The sequence below is a fragment of the Phyllostomus hastatus genome, unplaced genomic scaffold (genome assembly GCF_019186645.2).
Source record: "Phyllostomus hastatus isolate PE091 unplaced genomic scaffold, TTU_PhHast_1.1 phas_contig_81, whole genome shotgun sequence".
NCBI classification, from domain to species: Eukaryota; Metazoa; Chordata; class Mammalia; order Chiroptera; family Phyllostomidae; genus Phyllostomus; species Phyllostomus hastatus.
Window position 1 is genome coordinate 2963173 of NW_025333962.1, and position 20904 is coordinate 2984076.

General features: G+C 39.3%; 1 protein-coding gene and 1 pseudogene across 2 annotated transcripts in view; one reads left to right on the top strand and one right to left on the bottom strand.

Moving 5' to 3' along the window:
- PGBD2 (piggyBac transposable element derived 2) overlaps window positions 1-14301 on the top strand; it is a 35054-nt gene extending 20753 nt beyond the window's left edge. For both annotated transcript variants that reach the window (XM_045850621.1, XM_045850622.1), the window contains 2 exons: window positions 9790-9853; window positions 12163-14301. In XM_045850621.1, coding sequence (XP_045706577.1) covers window positions 9837-9853; window positions 12163-13918 — 1773 coding nt within the window. In that variant the 5' untranslated portion in view covers window positions 9790-9836 and the 3' untranslated portion in view covers window positions 13919-14301. The remainder of the gene's footprint in view (window positions 1-9789; window positions 9854-12162) is intronic.
- Window positions 14302-15897: 1596 nt separating this feature from the next.
- On the bottom strand, window positions 15898-17316 carry LOC123826573 (annotated as a pseudogene).
- Between the last annotated feature and the right edge of the window lie 3588 nt (window positions 17317-20904).

Sequence of the window (20904 nt, forward strand, 5' to 3'; positions counted from 1 at the left end):
CCTGGAGCTTCAGCCTCTCTGGTCCCTGTGCTGGTCCCTGGGACCTCATTGTCCTGAAGTACTCTCCTTACCATCTGTTTTTTTGGTGTCTGCTACAGTTTTTGGTCTCTTATTTTCATATATGCTGAGGAACTGTTGGCTGTTTGCTCTTTTACTCCGTAGATCAGCTAGGATTTTCTCCCATGGGTAGGGGAAGTGGAATCTGCTCCCTCCTACCCCGACGCCATCTTCTCTCCCAACACTGTTTGTTGAAGAGGCTATTTTTACTTCATTTTATGCTGCTGCCCCCTTTGTTGAATATTAATTGACTGTAGACACTTGGGTTTATTTCTAGGTGCTCTGTTCTGTTCCATAGATCTAAGCGTCTGTTCTTATGCCAGTACCAGACTTTTTTGATTACTGTAGCCTTGTAATATATTTTGATGTCAGGTATTGTGATCCCTCCTACTTTGTTCTTTCTTAAAATTGCTGTAGCTATTCAGAATTTTTTGTGATTCCATGTAAATTTTTTTTAAATTTGTATTTTTTAATATATTTTTTAGAGATTTTATTTATTTATTTTTAGAGAGGGAAGGGAAGGAGAGAGAGAGAAACATCAATGTGCGGTTGCTGGGGGTCATGGCCTGCAACCCAGGCATGTACTCTGACTGGGAATCGAACCTGCGACACTTTGGTTCGCAGCCTGTGCTCAATCCACTGAGCTATGCCAGCCAGGGCCCCATGTAAATTTTTAAAATGTTTGTTCTATACCTGTGATATATGTCATTGGTATTTTAACAGGGATTGCATTGACTCTATAAATTGCTTTGGGTAGTATGGACATTTTGATGATGTTAATTCTTCCAATCCATGAACATAGTATATGCTTCCATTTATTTGTGTCTTCCTTAATTTCTTTCTTCAGTGTTGTGTAGTTTTCTTAGTACAGGTCTTTTATCTCCTTGGTTAGGTTTATTCCTAGGTACTTTGTTTTCCTTGTTGCTAAAGCAAATGGGATTTATTTCCTGATTTCTGTTTGTGATATTTCATTGTTGGTGTACAAAAATACCTTTGATTTGTGAATATTGACTTTGTATCCCACTTTTTTGCCAAATTCACATATTAGGTCAAGTAGTTTTTTGGTGGAGTCTATAGGGTTTTCTATGTACACTAACATGTCTTCTGCAAACAATGACAGTTTTACTTCTTCCTTTCCAATATTTATGTCTTTTATTTCTTTTTCCTGTCTGGTTGCTGTGGCTAGGACTTCCAATACTATGTTGAATAGAAGTGGTGAAAGTAGATGTCCTTATCTTGTACCTGATCTTAGTGGAAAAGATTTTAGTTTATGTCAAGTATGATGTTGGCTGTAGGTTTTTATGTATGGCCTTTATTATGTTGAGGTGTACTCCCACTACTTCCACTTTGCTGACCATTTTTATCATAAATGCATGCTGAACCTTATCAAATGCTTTTTCCATGTCTAATGATATGATCATGTGACTTTGGTCTTATCCTTTACATGAGGTGTTACGTTTATTGACTTTCTGTATTGTACCATCCTTGTATCCATAGATGAATCCCACTTGATCATGGTGTATGATCTTTTTAATGTCTTGCTGAATGTGGTTTGCCAATATTTGGTTGACGATTTTAGCTTGTATGTACATCAGTGACATTGGCCTACAGTTTTCTTTCTTTGTTTTGTCTTTGTGTGGTTTTGGATTTGTATGGTGCTGGCCTCATAAAAAGAGTTTGAGAGTATTCCCTCTTCTTGGATTTTTTGGAATACTCTGAGAAGTATAGGGGTTAGTTCTTCCTCAAATATTTTGTAAAATTCTCCTGTGAAACCATTTAGTCCAATGCTTTTGTGTGAGGGGAGTTTTTGGATTGTTGCTTCAATAATGTCAGCTGTTACTGGTCTGTTCAGGCTTTTTGATGCTTCTTCATTGAGTTTTGGAAGATTATATATTTCCAGAAATTTGTCCATTTCATCTGGGTTTTCAAATTTCTTGGCATATAGTTCTTCCCAGTAATTTCTTACAATCTTTTGTATTTCTGTGGTATCAGTTATAATCTGTCCCCTTTTATTTCTGAATTTATTGATTTGTGACCTTCATCTTTTTTTCATGATGAGTCTGCTTAAAGGCTTGTTGAGTTTGTTTATTTTTTCAAAGAACCAGCTCCTGCTTTTATTGATCCTTAGAATTGTTCTTTTGGCCTCTATGTCATTTAATTCTGCTTTGAACTTGGTTATTTACTTCCTTCTACTTGCTGTGGGCTTTTTTTGTTGTTCTTCTTCTAGTTCTTGTAGATGTAGGGTTAGGTTGTTTATTTGAGATTTTTCTGTCTTCTTTATATAAGACTGTACTGCTGTGAATTCCCTCCCAGAACTGCCTTTGCTGTGTCCCACAGGTGTTGGTTTATTGTGTGTTCATTTTCATTTGTTTTCAGATGCTTTTTGATTAATTCCTTGATCTCATTTGTTGAGCTATTCATTATTTAATAACATGTTATTCAGTCTCCATGTTTTTGAATGTTTTTGAGTTTTCCCTTGATGTTGGTTTCTAGTTTCAATACATTGTTTTCTGAGGACATGCTTGATATGCTTTCAATGTTTGTGTGTTTGTTGAGCTTGTTTCATGTCCTACCTGGTGGTCTGTCTTTGAGAATGTTACATATGCGTCTGAAAAGAATGTATATTTGTCTTCTTTGATGTGAAATATTCTGTGTATGTCAATTAAGTCCATGTGGTATAGAGTGTCATTCAGTGCCACAATATCCTTGTTGATTCTTTTTTTGGAAGATTTACTCACTTTTTACAGTGGGGTGTTAAAATCCCTTATGATGACTGTGTTGTTATCTATATCTTTTATGAAGAGTTCCAAGATTTTCTTTATATATTTAGGTGCTCCTATAATGGGTACATATTTGTTTACTAGGATTGTATGTAATGACTTTTTTGGTTCCTTTTTATAGCATTTATTTTGAAGTCTATCTCTTCTGATATAAGTATTGCTACCTCAGCTTCCTTTTCATGTTCATTTGCTTGGAATATATTTTTCCATCCCTTTACTTTCAACCTGTGTGTATCTTTATACTGAGGTGTGTGTCTTGTAGGCAGCATATATGTGGGTCATGCTTTCTTACTCATTCAGCTACCCTATGTCTCTTGATTGGAACATTTAATCCATTTACATTCAGTGTTATTATTGATAGGTATTTATTCATTGCTGTTTTTTCCATACCTGTATTTCTCTCTCACTCTCTCCCCCTGCTCTGTGTCTCTCTTTCCTCTCATTTGTATAGCAGTCCCTTTAGCATCTCTTGTGGTGCTGGCTTGGTGGAGATGTACCCTTTTAGCCTTTTGTCTGGGAAGCTCTTTTATTTTACCTTCCATTTTAAATGACAGCCTTGGTGGATAGATTAGTTTGGTTGTAGGTCCTTCATTCTCATCACCTGGAATATTTCATGCCTGTCCCTTCTTGCTGGTAGTGTTTCTGTTAAAAAAATCAGCTGATAGCCTATATGTTACCAGCTGTTTCTCCCTTGCTGTCCTTAAGATTTTCTTTTTGTCATTAAAATTTGCCCTTTTGATTATGATGTGTCTTGGAGTAGGCCTCTTTGAGTTCATCACCCATGCAATCAATTGCATGACTTTTTGGCTCACCTAATTAGGGAAGATTTCTGTCATTATTTTTCCAAACAGGTTTTCTATCCCTTGCTCCTTTTCATCTCCTTCTGATATTCCCATGATGCAAATGTTGTTATGTTTCATTTTATCCTGAAGCTCCCTTAAACTATCCTCATTCTTTTTGTATCTTTTTTTGTTTTGTTGCTCTGTCTGGGCCTTTCTTTTTACCTTGTCTTCCAGCTCACTATATTGGTCCTCTGCTTCATCTTGCCTGTGTTTAATTCCTTCTAGTGTATTTTTCACTTCTTCCTGGTTCTTATTCATAGTTTCTATGTCCCTTTTCATGCTGCTGTAGTTCTCACTGAGTTCCTTGAGCATTTTTATAACCATTATTTTGAATTCTATATCTGATAAATTGCTTGCCTCAATTTCATTTAGCTCTTTTTTAGGGGGATTCCTCCTTTTTATTAGAGGGTTCTTTCTTTGCCTCCCCATTTTAAGTGACTCTTTTTGTTTGTTTCAGTGTCTCAGGTTGCTCTGCTTTGCCTGTCTGTCTTCGTGGGGTGTAATTCTTTGGTAGAAGTTCTGTGGGACTCAGTGGTGCACTCTGTTTGATCTCCTGATCTGGATGCTCTAGGGTTGCTCTTTATTCAGTTTGGGCTCTTGCTGTACTTGGGCTTCGATTATTAGTGGCTCATTCATTGGTGGGTTCGTCTCTCCAGCTGGCTGACATGGTGTCACAACTCCCACCATGTCTTGTAGGCTGTTGTAAAGGTACTGGATAACAAAGTAGTACTACCCAGAAAACCAAACCCACTTCAACAAAAATACCCGTCTACCACTTCAGCAATATCAAAAGCAATTGGACAAAGATTAGTAAAGGTGGAGAGAGATTGAATATTATAAGATAAGAAAAAGAATATGAGATGACTAAAGGAGAGAAAAGTTATTTTGAGTGTGAAGAGGGAGGAAAAGTAGTAAGAGTAGGAAATAGAAACAAGATGAAGAAAGGGGGAAAATAAAATTTAAAATGTAAGTAAAAAAGGGAAGGGTGATGGGAAAATGGAGTAAGAAAAGGGAAGATTATACTATATGGTTTGAAATAAAATTGAAAAGGCAGTGAACCAAAGGGAATTAAATTTCAGAAAAACCACAACAGCATTAATAACAATGAAAGCTGAGCAAAGATTAATAACAATGGAAAGAGAATAAGAATATTACACAAAAGAGAAAAGAGAATATAAGTTGACTATAGTAAAGAAAAATGATTTTGAGAGGATAGGGGGAGGAGAAATAATAAGAGTAAACAATAGAATCCAGCCTAAGAAAGGGAAAAAATAAATTTCTAACTCAAATAAGCAAGAGTAGGAGGAAGACAAAATTATTAAGACAGGGGTTTCATTTGAAATTAAAAAATAGTGAACAAATAGGAATGCCATTGAAGAAGAGCAGCAATACTGTAATATCCTCACCAAACAAGCCACAATTTATAAAGGTGGAAAGGAAATAAGAATATTATGAGGGGCAAAGGAATGTGAACTGACTGAAGGAAAAATGTTTTTGAGAGGATAGAGGGAGTAGAAATAGATTTGGAATAGGAGCAAGGCTTAGCATGGGGAAAAATAAAATTTACAATGAAAATAAGAAAGGGCAAGAAGAAGGCAAAGTGGAGTAAAACAAGGGAAGGGTACAATGTGAGATTTGAAATAACAATAAAATAAAAAATCATATAAAATCTAAATAAAAAGAATAAAAAAGAATAGTGAATTAGTTTAAATACAGTTGAAGGAAGAGAAGACATATTAAAAGCCTGTGGGAAAGGAAGAAAAAATGCAAATTCTGAAGAACAATGAGGTGAAATTTGTCTTAGCAGTTTGGCGTTCATATTCTGACTTCTCTTTCTGGATCTGCCTCTGGTTTTTTATCAGGTCAGGGTCCAGGAGTGTCATCCAACTTCTGGCAGCACCGCCTGTATCATATTCACCTGCCTCTAGAGGGAGCTTCTGTTGTGATTGGGAGGGGGGTATGTGGGACCCCTAGGAGGCACTGTTCAGTCTTCTGGGAAAACTGTGGGTTTGTTCCCCTGCCCCTTATCACCTGTTTTGGTCTGTCCCAGCTTATTTCTAATAATGTATAGTTTCTGATGAACTATCTGTCCATTTCAGTCTGTGTAAGAGGGCTGACTCCTTACTGTTTGGTGTTGATGGTACCTTTCTGATCAATCTGCCCAGCTGCACTTAGTGGGAGCAAACTGCACCCTCAGTCCTTTCCTTTTGCTGGCAGAGTCCCTGCCCAGCATGCCTCAGCTCCCCTTTTAAAAAGTCTCTCTGGGTACTCCCACTGAAGTGCTAAGTCACTGTCCAGCTTTCCATCACACCACCTCTCCAAAAAGTGAAGAGCCTTTCACAGTTATGGCTGCCTACAACCAGCCTCCTCCACCCAACCCAGGTGTAGAAATAATCCTTCTCTCTTTCTGGTACTCTCCAAGTTGGTGTTTGCTGCTGCAGCTAGGGGTGTGCTGCTTGCTGTGTGTGTGTATAGCCTGTATCTCCCTGGCTTTGTGTATCCAACTCACTCCTGCCCAGGTCTGAGGGTTCCCTTCCCTGAGATGGGAGGGGGCTACAAAGCTGTGATTTCTGCCTAGTCTGTCTGCAACTGCAGGTGCCACATGTAAGGTATTTCCCCTTCCACCTAGAAAATCTCCTTACCACCCATTGTGAAGCATCTTCTGTACTCCTTGGCTTCCAAATGTCATATCAGCTAAGATTCTGTTGACTGTTCACTTTAGTTTTTGGAAGATCAGCCAATTGTCCAAGTTGGGTGCAAGAGGAATTGGACTCAGCTTCTGCCTACTTGGCCACCATCTTCCATCCCTTTTGAGCATTCTTATAACTGTTGTTTTCAACTCTGTCTGGTTAACTTCTTGCCTCTATTTCATTTAGTTATTTTTCTGGGGATTTCCCTTCTTCTTTCATTTGGGGAGTGTTTATTTCCCCCCATTTTGTCTGCTTCTCTGTAATTTTTTCTGTGTATTAGGCAGATCTGCTATGCTTCCCAACTTTGGTATGGTGCCCTTATTTAATAGGTGTCTTGTGGGGGTGTGGTTCAGTGATTGAGTCTCCCTGACCACCTAAACTAGATGCTTCAGGAATGTTTTTTTTGTGGGTTATGTGAACCCTTTTGTTATAGTTAAATCTTGATTGTTGTTGGCTTGTTTGTTTATGGGCTTAGCCCTTAGGCAAGCTATCTACATGGACTCTGACCATATTGTATGAGCTGCTGTGCAGAAGCTTACTCCACAAAGTCAATTCATGCCATCAGGATCTGGTGTCTTCTGAGATTTTCCTTTGGGTGTGCCACCTGTGGAGCTAATTGGGTCATGCTGTGATGTTGTCTGAATCCTGGTACTGGGTGTGTTGGCTTTGGGGCCTCTTGGGAGGAACTCTGGTGCAGATCAGTGTCAGGCACTGCATGTGACTGGCCCTGGGCTACCTGCTTAGAATTACAAAGCAACTCAGCCTTTGACTGCCTGTGATGTGCTTGGGTATGCATAGGAGGGGCCATACTGTGTACCCAGGTTGGCTTTCACCAGCACCAAGCCCAGGGAAAGGTCAGCAGAAGGCCCAAGGCACCCAAGATCATCCTCTCTTTGCTGGCTGCCTATCAGGCTCAGTCACTGAAAGAGCCTGTGGTTGTATGTGAGTTGTGTTAGGTAGGTTTTTAGGGTGTTACCAGGTTGATATACATTCAAACCTGGCACCAGTGCTGGGACTGAGGCCATTCAACAAAAGTCTCAGAGTACACCAAGGCCAGCAGCCACCCTGTGGGTCCTCTCAGACCTATGTAAGAGGGTGGGGTTTCAGGGAGTTAGCAGGGTATGGGCAATAGAGTTTTTCAGGCCTAACCAACCCAAAATTTGGCTGAATGAAGGGATGGCTGTGCACAGGGATGGTAGTGTCTGTTTTGCTTGTGAGGGAACAATAGGCCTTGCTCTAGAGCCACGCATCTCAGTCTTTTCCTTCTCAAGAGCCTTCTAAAAGAGTCAGCACCGAGGGCCCAAGCTGGCCACAGCCAACTGACTCCTCTATATGGTGTGAGCTTGGCAGGGCAGGGCCACCAGGGTGCAGGTAGTGGATTTACTGTTTGGGACTATGCTGGTGAATTTTCACTTAAAGTGTGAACTGACCTTATGAACCTTTACAGTTAAATATTCTTAGGAAATTTCCCCTCTCCCTACCCCTTGTGTTCAGTGCTAAGGGTACATCAGCATGTTGATTTTCTGTGCAGTGATGATGTGTACTATTCATTGATATAGCCTTGTGCCTCACCCTGCAGCATCTTTATCCAGTCCTGTTTTATTAGCCCTTTTTTTGTAGGTCTGTCCCTAATGTCTTTTAGTCTCCATATTCTATGTTGTCTTTAGAACTGAAGTTGAATAACACCAGACTTCATGAGAGTTCCTCATGGTGAATGATAGTTAATGAGCTAACTTGATGGTTATGGTTGTTTATCTTTTTTCTCATTGTTTTGTAGAAATTGTTTATATATTTTGGATACTATTTCTTTGCTGGTTATATGGACTTTGATTATCCAGTGACATCTATGGCCTTGACTTTTGTTTTTGGTATTTTGTTATATAGATGTTATCTTAGTTACCTTGTTTACTGCATCACAAATTACCCCATGACGTACAAGCTAAAAACAATAAGCATTTATTATCTCTTAGTTTCTTCCAGTTAGGAATCCAGGTATGACTTAGCTGAGTTCCATTGGCTTTCTGTCTCTTGCTGTTGCAGTGAAACTGTCAGTAGGGACTGGTATCCTGGAGGTTTGACAGGGAGAGGTTTGTTCCTCACATTTCAGTTCATGATGGGTTGGTCTCAGGGCTCAGTATCCTCTGGCTTCTGGCCAGGGACCTTCATCAATTTCTTGCCCTCTGGGCTTTTCCGTTGGAGAATTCAGAACATTGTAGCCAGCTTCCTGTGGAGTCAGTAATGAGAGAGCAGGAAGATAGTGTGCACAAGACCAACGTCCTGGTCTATTTGTAGTCTAATATCAGGGAGTGAATACCAGGAAGTAGGGATCTTTGGGGGACATTGTAGAGACTGCATACTACAGATTTGTTAGAAGTTTGATGTTATTAAATTTATACATCTTTAAGTTTTTGTGTTTTCTATAAGTCCCTATTCTATGGTCATTAATATACTTTAAAAGTGTAATGGTTTTGATTTTTCAAAATTAGTCCTTCATGTGTCTGGGACTTCACCGTAGTCAACAGTCAACCACACATGACTATTTATATTAATTAAAATTAAATAAAATTAAAAATTCAGTTTCTCAGTTATACTAGCCATATATTAAATGCTTAACTTATAACCATGTGTTATAAGTTAACACTCATGGCTACCATACAGGACAGCATGGATGTAGAACACTTTCTTCATTCTTGTGAGTTGTATCAGTAACACTCAGTATTTGTCAGTCATGGCATATTTCGCCCCCAAGGGATACTTGGTAATGCCTAGAAACATTTTTGGTTTTCACAAATAGGGGTATGAGTGTTCTGTTAGTGGATAGAAGCCTGGGATACTGACACAGGACAGACTCCCTCAATGAGGACTCATTCAGCCCAAAATGCCAACATTTTTGAGAGTGGGAAACCCTGCCATAGAACATACAACATAGGAGTTATAATGTTATGGAAAAGACGACTCAGACAGCCTGAGAGTTTACGAAGTGGGGTTTATTCACACATGCGGACCCAGAGGAGATAAAATCCAAATTCTGGGCAATGAGCTTAAGCTGGAAACTTCTTTATATGCTTGTTACACAGGCAGAAGGAGGAGGGGAAGGAGTGCAGCTGCTAAAACGGGGGTTAGTGTACGACCTTGAGATAACTGCTTATCTGGGAATGGCTGCTGTCTAGGAACGGCTGCTGGTCAGCTACTACCTAAGAATAGCTACTGCTCAGCTATGTTCTGTCACAATAAAATAACATAGAAGTTATTTTTCCTTATAACTAGCCAACTAGGCACCATTTCCTGTATGTACTCAGTCCATTTCTCTCTGGCTGATGGTGAACCTTAAGCTAGAGATGTTTTTCCCTTAAGTGGTAGAGATCTTAGTACTTTGTTAATTAAGATGCAATTTAAAAATCAACTTCTGTTGTCTTACAGATTCTTAGCCTCTGCATGTAAAGACAAATGCATATTTCCAGTTCATCATGACTTCAACTTCAAGGTAGGAGTGCTGTTTGATAAAAGACTTATGCAAGTAGTTATTCCTCAGTTTTTGAAAGGCCAAGCCCATGATGTTTTTAGCCCTTCATCCTGCTGGCCTCACTACGTACCTAGTATCTAGGAATCAAAACAAAAGAAGAGTGAGGAGGGAAGGGAGAGGATTAGAGAAGAGGCAGACAAGGAAGTGTGCATGGTCTAGATATAGCTGTGTAGCTCCTGTAGCTCCAATGTCTACACTTGATTGAAAAACATGATTTACTTAGAAGACAAAGATGGTTTCCCCTCGGGCCACCTCAGGGCAGGCTTTCCCCATTCCAAGGGTTAGACACCCATGTGCACAAGTTGTTTGAAGGTACTGGGCAAACAATAGCTCAATTATGGAGACTGGCAGAGACCCTGACTGGACCAGTGAGGATTTACTGCTACGAACTGAGCAAGACCAAAGAAGACATGAAGATGGCTGTTGCCACCTGAGAACCTGGCCCACACACCACTTGAAGAATATCTTACTGCCCTAGAGGTTAGAACTATTCCCTAGCCTCTATCATGGAGGCTGGCAAAGTTAGTGTCTAGGAAGTGAGGTTGGAGTGAATCTTAAATGAAACATGAACTCCAGAATCTAAGGGCAGGTCTATAGATAAATAGCCTTCTTGGTAAAACCTATATCCTCCCTCTGGGCAGGGCTCTTTTATGTGTATATGGGTTCATAAAGGGACACAGGGCAGCAGTAGTGCCCACCCTCCCCACCCAGTCCATTCTCATGGCCAGAGTGATATGTCTGACCCCTTATTACTCTGCTTCACCCACCAGTGGGATTCTTGTGACAGTTGAACACAATCTGAAGCCCTGTGTGACCCAGGCCTGGCTTCCTCTGCTCAACTTTCTCCCCTCATTGCATCTATGGCCTTACTGGCTTCCTTGCTCTTCACAGACCAGGCCTGGATCTTGAGCCTGCAGATCCCCCCTTCTCATTCCCCCTGCTCCCTCCCACCCTCCCTCCCTCCCCCCTTCCCTCTTTCTTTCATTTTTACAAAGATTTTATTTATTTGTTTTTAGAGAGGGGAGGGGAGGGAGAAAGAGAGGGAAAGAAATATCAGTGTGTGGTTGCTTCTTGCGCACCCCTTTCTGGGGACCTGGCCTGCCACCCAGAGCCTGCATTTCTTTCTCTTTGCTTGGAACACTCTGTTCCCAGCTATCTGCAAGGTGTACTTCCTGACTTTCAAATCCTCCTCCCTGTGAGCCTTCATTAACCATCTGCCTAAAGTTGCACTACCAGTCCTACTTCTTTACTGCATTCTCTGTCCTGATCCAGGATGACCCTCATCATTAGCCAGTACCACTCAGCAGGGTTACTTGCTTGTTGATCTGTTATCTGTCTCCTTTAGTTACAAGTCCTAAGCAAGTCAGGAGTGGAGTGTGCCCACTGCTTCTGAGCAGTGCCTACTCATGAATAGTATTTCTTGCCAGCCAAGGGAGAGTTGGAATGAAAGGGTCCATATTTTCTAAATGTATTAGGTTCTGAACTGCATTTAGTATGTAGTGAAATACCTGGTATTGAGGAGTCTGAATATATGTCTCAGTCTGTTCAGGTCCTAAACTTGGGTAGTGAGAGTTCAAGTAGCACGAGTTTGAGAATTTGGGAAATGAGGAGATTTGTAATTCCCTAAATAAATAAGAAAAAGAGAAAACACAAGACTGGAGCATGAAGCATAGCTTCTGGGGCCACTGAATCAAGGGACACTAGTGGGTATCACTTCAGCAGTCCAGTGACTACTATCCAGATGATGAAATTAGCATCTGGACTCACTACTAGAGGGCATTGTGTATTCAGGACACTTTATTTAAGAAGAAAAGGAAGTCTGGAATGTCTTTGGACTTCCATTATTAAAATAGATTTTTTTTTTAAAGATTATGTTTATTTTGGAGAATGGGTAAGGGAGGGAGAAAGGGAGAGAAACATCAATGTGTGGTTGCCCCTTGCATACCCCCTACTGGGGACCTGGCCTGCAACCCAGGCATGTGCCCTAGACTGAGAATTAAGCCAGGATCCTTTGGTATACAGGCCCACACTCAATCCACTGAGCTATGCCAGCCAGGGCTATTAAAATAGTTTTAATCTGTCTGGAATAATTTGTCTGGAAAATTCTCTTACCTGGCACTGTGCCTGGGGTGCCACATTTGAGATGATGTTTAAGCCCAGAGGCTGTGCAGTGGCAATGACTGCCTTGTGAGGAGTGCGTTAATAGGGTTTTTGCTGAAACACTGTCTCTCTTATGTCAATTTTCCCTATTCTGTTTCCTGTTGTTGCAGTGGCCTTACTGCTGGGCGAGGTGTCATCCCAAAGCTGAAGTCTATGAAGGTGCTTGAAGTTCTGAAAGCTCTGGAGGAGGATTCTGGCTGCATTGGGGAGGAGATCTTTATCTCCCCTCCTGACAGTGCTGTAGGGGACTTCACTGATGAGGACTCTGGTGATGAAGATGGCCAGCAAGGTGCCCAGCTGCCCAGCAGTATTCTGCATGCCTCTGTTGTACCTGAGGATGACAGCCCAGGGGAGGAGGAGGACCTGCTGCTACAGCCGGCTGTGAAGAAGCAGAAGGCAGTAGTGGAAACTCAGCGAGTTTGGACCAAAAGAGATATCCGACCAGACTTTAGCAGTTGGATGGAGTTAGATTCTCATATAGAGGATCTCAAAAGCCAGGAGCTGAGTCCTGTAGGCCTCTTCGAGTTGTTTTTTGATGAAGGAACAATCAATTTTATTGTTAATGAAACCAATCGTTATGCTTGCCAAACAAATGTCAGTCTGGGTCTCACAGCTCAAGAATTGAAGTGTGTTTTGGGCATTTTGATTTTAAGTGGGTATATATCCTACCCAAGGAGAAGAATGTTTTGGGAAACATCTCCTGATTCACATCACCATCTTGTAGCTGATGCCATTAGAAGGGACAGATTTGAACTGATATTTTCATATCTGCATTTTGCAGATAACAATGAACTGGATGAAAGTGATCGGTTTGCCAAGGTTAGGCCTCTCATCATTCGAATGAATTGCAATTTCCGGCAGCATGCACCCTTGGAAGAGTTCTACAGCTTTGGCGAGTCCATGTGTGAGTACTTTGGGCACCGGGGCTCCAAGCAGTTGCCCACAGGGAAGTCTGTGCTGCTGGGCTATAAGATATGGTGTGGCACGACCAGCAAAGGATATTTGGTGTGGTTTGAGCCCTCACAGGCTACAATGTTCACCAAGCCAGACCAGGGCCTAGACCTGGGAGGCAGCATGGTATTAAAATTTGTAGATGCGCTTCAGGAGCGTGGCTGTCTGCCATACCACATATTTTTTGACAAGGTTTTTACAAGTGTGAAATTGATGTCCCTTTTGAGGAAAAAAGGGGTGAAGGCCACAGGAACTGTACGTGAATACAGGACTGAACAATGTCCCCTTAAAAATCCTAAAGAGCTGAAGAAAATGAAGAGGGGTTCCTTTGATTACAAAGTGGAAGAGCATGAGGAGATCATTGTGTGCCGCTGGCATGACAGCAGTGTGGTCAACATCTGTTCCAATGCCACTGGCATTGAGCCTGTGGGGCTGACCAGCCGTCCATCAGGAGCAGCCAGGGTACAGAGCCAGGTCTGCCAGCCATCCCTGCTGAGGTTGTACCAGGAGAAGGCAGCGGGTGTGGGGCGCATGAACCAGAACATGGCCAGGTACAGGGTGAAGATACGAGGCATGAAGTGGTACTCAAGCTTTATGGGCTACATTCTTGATGCTGCCCTCAACAATGCATGGCAGCTGCACAGGATCTGCTGCCGTGACTCACAGGTGGACCTTCTGGCATTCCGCAGGTACGTGGCCTGTGTATACCTGGAGAGCAATGCCAACACAATGTCCCAGGGAAGGCAGAGCCGACGGCTGGAAACTGAGAGCAGATTTGACATGATTGGGCACTGGATCATACACCAAGACAAGAGGACCCGATGTGCACTCTGCCACTCACAGACCAACACCCGCTGTGAGAAATGCCAGAAGGGCGTGCATGCCAAGTGCTTCCGGGAATACCATGTCCGGTGATATGTTGGCAATGAGAGTGCTGGTGAGCGTGGCAGGGAGAGCCCCAGTGTCTGGTGCATAGTAAGATATAATAAAGTTGGAGCACTTGTGTTTTTTTTGAGTTGCAAAAAAGAGACCTAGACCTGTGATAAATGATGTTATATTTTCTCCCCACCTCCATAACACTTACCTCTTCATTATGCCCTCATAAGTAATATAAATTAATATTTATATTAGTAGTTATAAATGTTTGGAAACCTATATTTTATATTATTATTTATTTATTGCCCTTTTCTATTCATATAAAAATCTTGTTTTGGTATACAGCTGAGTCCTAGTAAGAACAATCAAATGTAACAAAATCCTTTAGAGAAACTTTCATGAACAATAAAAAAGATTTCACAGTTGTGTTCTAATGATTATAATCTAAGATATAGGCAATAGTGTATAAATACTGTATCAATATGAAGGCTATCTTAATTATATTTATTTCACTTTAATTCAATGCTAGCAAACTGTCCAGGCATAGATAACCTGTCTTGTATTTATCCAGAGGGCTGCATTTGTAGTTCATGTGTTCCTGATAAAAATATTTTCCTAGTACACATATATCCATGTGGAATTCTTTTTTTTTTTTTTTTACATTTTATAAAATTAAATGCAAATTTTATTAAGGATTTCCAATTACATATTTGAAATTTCTTGAATGGGGTAGAACCACTTTGGAACTGGAGAGATGGCAAAGATGAACACTGATATCCTTTGAAACCCCAACTTCATTAAGAGAACAATTCCTCTGCAAACCACATCATCCTTATCTAACAAGACAAAATGGCATTACTCCCCCACTTTGGCAATAGCTATTTCCTAAAGGAATGGAGGGAGAAAAAAAAAACACAACCTGGTTTTGCTATTGTCAGTTCATTAAAAATGGGACCCTAACTTTAGATTAACATTTTTTAAGTTCAATTGTGTTCAAGTGAAGTATAGGTACAAAAAAAAATTAACACAGAGTACCTGATCAAAGCAACCAATATCATTTTGAAAATGAGGAAGAAAAATATAAGGTGTTTTCATGGCATTTTCCCCCTATAAACTATCGCAATTGGTTAAGGATTTCCAGTAGTTAATTAAAATCTCAGGAGTGAAACAGATAATACTATACAAATAACAAAATGTATTCATTCACATTCCAAAAATGGAAGCTTTATTACTTCTAAAAATGAACCTAATGTTATTTTATTATGAGCAGAAACACTAAGCTGTTCTACAATTACAATCCAATTAGTCTACGCTTACTGCCAAAGCTTTTAAGTTAACCACAAAAAATTAACAGTAATTAGCCTGATGTATTTGAAATGTGGCTCTACAATCCTCAAATGTAACAGCATTCCACCCACCCCCACAGTCTTATTTTTATTTTAGTACCATGATCTCTACAACATGGTCATAACTAAAATACCTAAAACAATCTTTAGACCTTTTTAAATAATTGGCTATCCATCCATTTCTATTAAAATAGGAGCCACACAAAGAACATTGTGTGACCAGATCCCGGAATAAAGTACTTAACTTTTGTTTTCTACTTTATTTATCAAACTGTGGTAGAATAAAAGGCTGAATATTATACTTGTGATGCAAACAAGTCCAAAATTTTAAGCTTTTAATAAGATTGAGAAACATTTCATATAATTTAATTTAATATGCCTAACACATGAGGTAGTTAAGTAAACAGTACTACCCATTTTAATACATAGTAAGCAAAAGCATGGGTAAATAACATGCTCATACTTTAAACAATAAGAACTGGAATTAACCATAGAAATAAAACTTAAAGAGTTTGTGGCCCTCTTGTGTTTCAACCAAAAGAAATAAAACTTAAATTTTCTATAAAAAATACATTATTTGTCTTTGTTTTTTACACTTTCTTACTAGATGCAGGACACCTCTTCCAAAGTTGGCACCCTTTTCTTCAATATAATGGTAAACTGAGTATAATGTTTAAGTCAAGCTAGGGCTCTATTTCTGCCTGAATTAGTACACAATTAAGACATTATCTGTGAGAACTAAAATTATATTTGACATTTTTATTTTAGGCTGCAAAACAAAAAACAAGCAAGCAAACAAACAACATAAAACTTGAAATGAGCTTGTCAAATGATGAAAATTCATCCTTTCCAGGGAAGCAAGAAGGTAGACCAGTGTAGGTTATCCTCAAGGCCACACACATCCTGCTTCACTGCTGCTTGCACTCTGCTGGGTTTTGATCCTTCTTTGAGTCATAGTCTGGATCATTTTCCTCTTCTTCTTCCCCTTGCTCATCTGCTTCTTCACCTTCTTCATCATAATCATCATCATCATCTTCAATAGCTTCTCCAGTAAAATACAACACTGATCTTGGGATTATATGCTCACGTAAAAAGTGACCAATTTCAAAGTCTGCAGCAAGGATAGCTTCAGCATCATCATCCAGGTTGCCACTCTCAGGAACTTCAGGAGGAGCAAAAAAATTAAAGAAAGAATCTTTGGAAACTGTTTTGGTCACAGTACAAACTGTCCCACGTCCCTTATGTTTCTGCTTTTTCTTTTTTAATGGTTTTCAAACTGACATTCTTCCCTTTTTTCCAATCTACCTGGCACCCTGTACAACCCATAATTTCTGGTCCATCAAAAGAAAAGGGATCAGAATCATCTGGTTCTGACCTCATGCCATATGTCTTTGTCAACACTTCATTTGTGAAATACTCATTGGGTTCAAAGTGAAATTCTAAAACAAAGCTCATAGGCTGGCCAGCATCTAAGAACTTCACTTTAATATCTTTCAAGTGCTTCAGAATAGGCTCATCATGTTCCCGAACCATATCACTGAGCAAGTCAACATTCTTAAAAGCAGTCAACCAAAATTCAGGGATTCCCTTGGGGTCTTGTTTTTCTTCATCCTTTTTCTCATCTTCAATCTTGGCCTTTTTTTTTTCAATTCCTCCAAAATTTCGTCTTCCTTATCTGGTTTCCATTCACATTCTTCTTCCATAAGTTCATAAATTGCATTAATGATCTCAAATCACTTATCAAATAAAGGCTGATAGAGAACAGCATACTTTCTTTCAAGATCATGAACTTCATAGAACTTGGCTTCTATCTGTGCACGTTTAACTTGAAGGTTTTTGAGAGCATTCACTGGTCTTTTAACTACCTTAGGCAAACTTTCAATCTATCCTGTTGGTGTTTCTACCAGACCATCAAGTCTTTCTTGGAGGGCTGCAAGAATCTGAGGATTTTGCATCATCTGAACAGTCAGCTGACACGCTTTGATTTTTGTTTCTTCACCAGTTTCTTCTACTTCTTCAACATCATCCAAATCTTGATCAAGTTCAGACTTCTTTGTTGTCAATGTCTGCCATGTTGTAAGAACTCCAAATATCGATGGCTAGCACAGGTATCCAGGCGGCTGAAGCTGTGCAGTCAGTGACTCAGGGTGGCAGCGGGAGGAGCAGGAGGTGGTGCTGGGAGCAGATAGCGCTAAAAAGAATGGAATTCATTTTTTATAGATAGTATGAGGTAAGGATCGTTTTTCCCCTCAAATGGGTGGTTTGCATAGTTTACTAAAAGTTATATGTATTTGCCCATTGATATAAATTGGTCTGAAGAAAAGTATTGAAATATAGACAATGTTTTTTGTTGGAAAACTTAATGGAATATATTTCAGAAAAATAAAAATTAAAAATAATTAAAAAAATAATTTGGACCTATCAAAAATAAAGGGAAAGAACTTTCTATAAGCACAAATTAAAAAGGAGCACATCAGTATATTTGACTGTATAAAACTGTGAGACTGACATTCATAATCAAAGTTGAAATGCAAAATGAGAAAACACTTCAATATTATGTTTGTAGTAATATCCTCAGTGAATCAAGATCTCATAAAAACCTAGGTGGCAAAGGTAAAATGTACAATGCTATATAAAAAGACAAGTGATGGAAGATGTAAAACAAATGAACAGTGAAGATAAATGTAAGAGGCTCCATTCTGTTGTAAATATTATCAAATATGTACAGCTCATATATATATCTGCTATAACTGGCTGAATAGTACGTTTGTTTTCACCACTATTACCACAAAATACATGAGTAATAAAATATGCTACATTAGGACTGACTGCTACAGTGTTACTAGGCAGTAGGAATTTTTCAGCTTCATTATAATATGGGACCACCATTGTATGTACAGTCTGTCAGCTAACATGACGTTATGTGGTGCATGCATAATCATTTTTCAGGCAAGAACTATTAGTGTATTCTAATTAGGGCAAAGCATCTCCTCACCCATCAGTTACAGTAATTCCTTAGTGGAGAAATCAGGGAGATACCACTTCAACCAAGCAATCAAAGTTAAAACCACCAGTAATGAGACATAGGCATGTGTCTCCCAAGTATGATACACTGGTATTCCTGTCCAAAATGTGTAAACTGAATTCCAAATCATGAGAAAACTAGGACAAACTCCAATTGAAGGGCAGTCCACAAAATGGTAGACTAACACACTTTTTGAAGGTGTCGAATTTGTAAAAGTCTACGAAAACAAGGAACTGTTGAAGATTAGATGAGACCAAGAAGGCATTACAAAATGCAATGTGTGACTCTGGCCTAGGTTCCCCAAAAATGGTTTTCAAAAAGGACATTAGTGGGAGAATTGATGAAACTTGATTAATGTCTGTAGATTAGTTTATACTGTTTTATAGATATTAATTTCATTGTTGATAATTGTCCTATGGTTATACAATATGTCAGCATCTGGGGAAGATGGGTAAAAGGACTTTGTATTACTGAAAACTTTCTAGGTCTGAACTACTTTCACAAGGAACTTTAAAAAATGTTCATACCTTTGATGTATTACTTCAACCTTTAGAAATCTAGCCTGGGCACTCTAAAATGTTTGTCCGAGGAAGACTTTGTTGAGCAAAATCTGCTTTTCCATTTTTATCTCCTGCATCACAATGGTCCAGAAATAGTAGCAGATGCTTTTCAAGTATTTTTTTACTTTACTGATTGCCCAATTTAATTAAATTGGTTGTGAAAACAGTCTTTATAGCTTTCAGATGCTACAGAATAGCCAATTGTGACTTTTCCCTTAAGAGCTGAAGGAAATCTTGCCAGTGGGACAGATGACTAGTCTCTGGTTATAAAAGATGTTGGAGAATATGCAGTCTTCACCAGGTCAATACCTGAAGCCAAAAAATACATTTGGCTCCACTCTAACAGTGGAAAACTATGGACTATATCAAGCATTACAGCTTGTCAAGTTAGATGACATTCCTTGTTGGCATACACAGAAGAAGACTTTCAGGTGTAAAATGATACAGGTGGTCACCGGTCTCTTTCTGAAACATGTGAGAAGCTGACTGCATGGATATGCCGGATTCCAGAAAACCTCCAAGAAGGAGTTTTACTCAAGATGGCACAGTATGTGGATACTGTGCTCAATCCTCCCATGATCACGTCAAAAGTACAACAAAATTATAGAACAATTAACCTGGAGAAGCATCTGAAGACTAGCTGAACAGAAGTCCTATAACTAAGGACATAAAGAAGCCATGTCAAGATTGGTAGGAGAGGTGGTGACTCAAAACAGGCTGGCCCCACACCCAGGTATGGTATTTGAGAATCAGATCTTGAGGCTTGTTTTGAACTCTGACATGTGGTCTACCTTGAAAATGTTCCATGGGCATTTGAAAAGAATGTGTATTTTGCTTCTTTGGGGTGAATATGGGACACAGCAAAGGCACTTCTGAAAGGGAAGTTCATAGCAATACAGGCCTATGCAAAAAACAGAAACATTTCAAATAAACAACCTAAACCTACATCAAAAAGAACTGGAGGAATAACAACAAACACAGCCTAGATGAGTAGAAGAAAGGAAATAATCAAGACTGGAGCAGAATTAAATGACATAGAGATGAAATAACAATTCAAAGGATCAATAAATCCAGGAGCTTGTTCTTAGAAAAGGTAAACAAAATTGACAAGCCTTTAACTAGACTCGTCAAGAAAAAAAAAAGGAGGACCCAAATAAATAAAATCAGAAATGAAAGAGGAGAAATTACAACTGATACCACAGAAAAACAGGATTGTAAGAAATTACTACAAACAACTGTCTGCCAAGAAATTTGAAAACCTGGGTGAAATGGACATATTTCTAGAAACATAAAATCTTCCAAAACTGAATGAAGAAGCAGAAAACCTGAACAGACTAATAGCACAGAGTGAAATCGAAGCAGTAATAAAAAAAAACTCCCAACACAAAAGCCCTGGACCAGACAGTTTCACAGGAGAATTTTACAAAACATTTAAGGAAGACCTAACCCCTATCATTCTTAAACTATTCCAAAAAAATCCATGAAGAGAAAAGATTTCCAAACTCTTTTTATGAGCCCAGCAACATCCTAATCCCAAAACCAGATAAAGACACAATAAAGAAAGAAAATTACAGGCCAATATTGCTGATGAACATAGACACTAAAATCCAACAAATTTCTGGCACACTGCATCCAGTGATACATTAAAAAGATCATACACCATGATCAAGTGGCATTTATCCCAGGATGATTGCAAGGATGGTACAATATATGCAAATCAGTAAATGTAACAACATAAACAACATGAAAGATAAAAATGATATGATCATATCAGTAGATGATGGAAAAGCATTTGATAAAATACAGCACCCATTTATGATAAAAAAGCTTAGCAAAGTGGGAATAGAGGGAGCATACCTCAATATAATAAAGGCCGTGTATGAGAAACCTACAGCCAACATCCTACTCAATGAGCAAAAACTGAAAGATTTTCCCCCAAGATCAGGAAGAAGACAAGAGTGTTCATTTTCACCACTTCTGTTCAACATAGTATTGGAAATTCTAGCCACACCAATCACACAGGAAGAAGAAATAAAAGGCATACAAATTGGAAAGGAGGAAGTAAAACTGTCATTGCAGATGACATGATAGTAT